The sequence below is a fragment of the Glandiceps talaboti genome, chromosome 8 (genome assembly GCF_964340395.1).
Source record: "Glandiceps talaboti chromosome 8, keGlaTala1.1, whole genome shotgun sequence".
NCBI lineage: Eukaryota > Metazoa > Hemichordata > Enteropneusta > Spengelidae > Glandiceps > Glandiceps talaboti.
In genome coordinates this window covers 18412850-18417324 of record NC_135556.1, presented here as the reverse complement: position 1 = coordinate 18417324, position 4475 = coordinate 18412850, and the positions used below count along the sequence as shown (strand labels likewise).

Genomic DNA, 4475 nt, shown 5'->3' with positions numbered 1-4475 from the left:
CAAATTAAGAAATGTCTATCACTCATAAAAAATACTGTGAAAATAAAATTTGAAATAAAGTCCATTTTCATATTAGTCTGCCGATTTTATTTCAATGAAAGATTTTTGGGTAAATACATCAACCATTCTGATCCTGACTTACCGATATTGACAAATCTAACAAGTAGCCTTCATTCATACATACATACATTCATACATACATACATACATACATACATACATACATACATACATACATACATACATACATACATACATACATACATACATACATACATACATACATACATACATACATACATACATACATACATACATACATACATACATACATACATACATACATACATACATACATACATACATACATACATACATACATACATACATACATACACAATAAAAAATACATGACTTACGAAAGGAAAAAGAACCGTGTTCTTTCCATCTTCTGATGATTTGTCGTTCTCACCCAGTACTGCCACCACTTCATTCTTTATTTCAATCAACCGGAGATCAAATAAATTTGATGCCTTAATTTCACCAAACTTAGCAGCAAACAGGTTGCTAAATGTATACCTATCTGTGGACAAATGAAATAGGTTTGAGAGTCATTATAAAGTGACTCTAACGAATCATGATCAGAAAAAAAGTTTTAAAGTTCCCTCGATTCTTTTATAATAAGACCACTTAACTCTGTAGAAAAATGTTAATACACAAGAGTGAACATAATTATACTTTGTCTTAAGCGCATAATCCCCTAATTTACGAAATTAAATTCATTCTCTTATCACCCCAACAGGTAAAATCATTAGAAAGCCATCATAGTTGGAACTTTTTTGTGGGCCCCAAGTCATCTACGCCATATGTATATTTTCAAGGGAGTTGAGAGGCCTAACAAAATGGCTGCGCCCTTGCAAACGTTTATGTTTGTACTATGGAATCGTAAGCCTGGGGATCACATACTGTAGTTTCATAAGTAGCGTGATGCATCCTTGAACCAATGGGAAAACACCGTTAATGCCACAATCATTCCGATTTTTTCACTGTAGAAGAAGATTGAGATGGGCGAACAGGAAGAGTTAGACAGTAGCTTTCTGGAGCTACAGCTGTCCGAAGTCGAAATGCTTCACAGCATGTATCCAAAAGACGGAGAATTCGAGTTGGACGATCATCTTGTCATCGCAGACGTCAAGGATTACATCGATGGCAAAGTTGTGGATGTACCACCAAGAATTTCATTTGCTGTGAAAGTTTCGCCTGAAAGTGATGCATCAGCTGGGAAGGTACATGTTTAAATATTCGTAATTCAGATATCTCAGCTATAATCATGTGATCCAGCTGTTTACAGTATAGTTTATCAGTTCGTTGTGTGGTTTGTATGATACAGAGTCGACTATGGCTAATTTGCATATTGAGAATTGTTGTTTGTTAGACAGTTAGACAGTGTCTATGCTCAGACCACTCAAGGGCTTTGTCCCATGGTAGAAGTGTAAATCAGGGATGTTTTTCGTATTGTGTAAATCAGGGATGTTTTTCGTATTGTTCAGACATCAAGGAAAGCAGCAGTGCTCTATGATTAACTGAGTAACCTTATACCTTGGAGTAATGATACTGACAGTATATATACCTCCAAGGTACACATAGACAGGAAGTAAAATGCCACCATGGCAAATTATAGGCTTATTTCCTTGAAAACAAGACGATGAACAGCCAAATTCTCTTATTATTTCAAAAGGACCAGGAACAAAGTTTTGCATGTAATATGGCAAAGTTCAGAGAAAATTGAAGAACTTTGATTTTCAGGGTAATTAGTTAAATTTTATATCTGCAATATATTTCTAAACCTTGATAACATGTCATAATGTTAATTTCCCCTTCCCCTCACCACATAAATTTATGTTCTTTCCATATTTTTATTTGATTACAGGAGGATTTTGAAATCGTATGCAGTCTTCCACACCAGTATCCACATACTGAACCAGAAATCTTTGTACGACACAACTTTTTCTCCCGTCAACAACAAAAGCAAATCAACGATGACCTAAATGACTTTATATCTAGTTTAGAAAGAGGAGATATTTGTATCACAGAAGCCATACAGTGGGTACAGGATAATGGCTCTAAGTACATCTCTCCTACTGAAACTCTTGTGTCTTCCCAAGCTGATGGTTATGCCAAACCAGATATCAAACATACGACACTGACTAGATTATGGATTCATAGTCATCATATTCGAAGTAAGTTCAAACGACGAGATTTGCTCGACATGGCAGCCGATATGCAACTAACAGGATTCTGTCTGCCTGGTAAGCCCGGTATTATCTGCATTGAAGGCTACAAAGAGATATGCGAGGAGTTCTGGCATAGAGTCAGACGGTGGACGTGGAAGAAGATAAGTTGTAAGCATAGAGAAGACACACCTATCGAATCTGATGATGGAAGCAAAACACTGAAAGACTTTCGATTCTTCCAGACCTTTGAAGAAATTGCCTTCGATGCACATGCATTTCATGGCAGAGACTATCATATGGATTTGGGAAAGTTTTATCAATATTTAAATGAACACAAATGTGGTTATATATTCAAGATTCTATTAGGGGTGGATGGTAAAATACCTTCACCTTAAATTCATGTCAAGGTCAAAGACAGAACCAATGTGTTATACCTGAGACAATCATCACAAAAGTGGCCTCATAATTTTTCTTTAAAATTCTGTCTTGATAGAAACTGTTCATTTCTTTAGTGGTCTCTTCTATGCATATATATATTGTGCTTTTGTAATTTCAATGTCTTGACTGATCTGATGTGATGTTCAGGGAATGGTGCAAAAAGGATTAGGTGTTTAAAAACCCTTTTTTTTGAAGTCTGTCTAGTTTTCCTTTTGTTAGTTTTAATTTCAATGTTAAAAACATTTTATTAGCTATGAGAATAGATTTCTCATGGTTTTAAGAATCAATAGGACAATAAAATATAGTTACTTTGGAAGGGTAAAGTAGCAATGAATGTGATGTTTTGATCTGTTATAGAAAGTGGAGAAAGAATTCTATGGATCCATGTACTATGGACCTTGATCATCCAATGATTTAATTATTCAGCGTTAACATTTCATCAGAACAGCACATTTGTTTCAAGTTTACATTTCCAATATAACTATATTTCACTGTCCTATTCAATAAGCTGTCAGTCATATCTGCTATTTACAAGATAAACTTTTATGAACATTTTAGACTTGGTCAAAACACAACTCTGAAATAGTACCCCTGTACCACTCATCATACTGACTTCATCTATTATGCACTTATCGTCCTGACTATGAGGGCACTACACACTAGTAGAAGTCTATTACCCCCGAGGGATGTTTTATAGCAAGTATTTCCTGCAGCTAATGAATAAGGCCAGGCAGCAAATATTTTATAACACATCACATTCTCAGATGCATATTCTTTGTATAGTCAAAGTAAAATCCCTGATAAGACTTCCATACTACATGAATATTGCCCTAGGGAAGAAAGAACACAACTAGTGCCACCTATATGGAAATCGAGGTCATTATGGGTCAATAGTCCATACCATGTGATGCGTTCTAAGCCAATCACTGAAGAATATATGAAAAAGATTTGTTTCAATGTTGCATATGTACCAGTGACTACATGCATCTGTGTGTTTGCATACTATTTGTATATGCATTGAAGAGAAATTACAGTGGAGTGCCTTATTAAGTACTTTTAGTGGCAGTGTTGCTGTTGTATTTCCATGTGCATCACTTTGGCTGCGCAGAACACAGAAAGCAAATACCTGAGGTATGCCACACAGACACTCGCAAGTCATGCAATACTGTCATATTAACATATTTGAATGGAATTATCTGTGTGTATGTAATCTGCTTTTGGATGTTTACAACAGTATTCAACAGATACAGAAAGGCATCTATAGATAACCTGCCAAATATGTCCTCTAATGAATGGCAATATTTGTAATGGGTCATCAAAATGATAGAAATTGGGTTTTCTTGTGTGTAATTTTGATATAATGTCACATTATCACAAGAAATCGTTGTGTGTCACAGCCTGTCAGTGAGTGGGGTGTCAAATTAGCTAAGAGGGCATGCTGAATCTGACTTTGTTGACTACCTTCGTTTGAAGAAATAAAGAGGAATATACATTGAATCAACCATTGTATGACAATGTATTGATCTTTCAATGAGAGAGGCTATAAGGGGGTACTCAGAAATGACTACAAGGTTATGAAAAACAGGGACGTCTGGTTTGTTTTACCTGTCTCGATTTCAGTCAGTGCATCGGGTAAAGATCTCTTAGCTCTTCCATTGAATCCAGGAATATAGGCAGCTTTGACAGAATCCAAGTAATTTCTTGTGATTTCATCCGCTGATCGCCTGAATTTATCAAATATTGCGTCTAAATCTGTCACAACAGAAATATACATCAAGTGTGAAAATTAGTAACTGCTTTGGG

At 35.6% G+C, this 4475-nt stretch overlaps 1 protein-coding gene across 1 annotated transcript; it reads left to right on the top strand.

Moving 5' to 3' along the window:
- The first annotated feature begins 938 nt into the window (after positions 1 to 938).
- Positions 939 to 3089, top strand: LOC144439506 (RWD domain-containing protein 2A-like). The gene is made up of 2 exons (XM_078128802.1): positions 939 to 1286; positions 1931 to 3089. Exons 1-2 carry the CDS (start codon positions 1065 to 1067, stop codon positions 2627 to 2629), a joined length of 921 nt encoding a protein of 306 aa, XP_077984928.1. The 5' UTR covers positions 939 to 1064; the 3' UTR covers positions 2630 to 3089.
- Positions 3090 to 4475: the final 1386 nt, after the last annotated feature.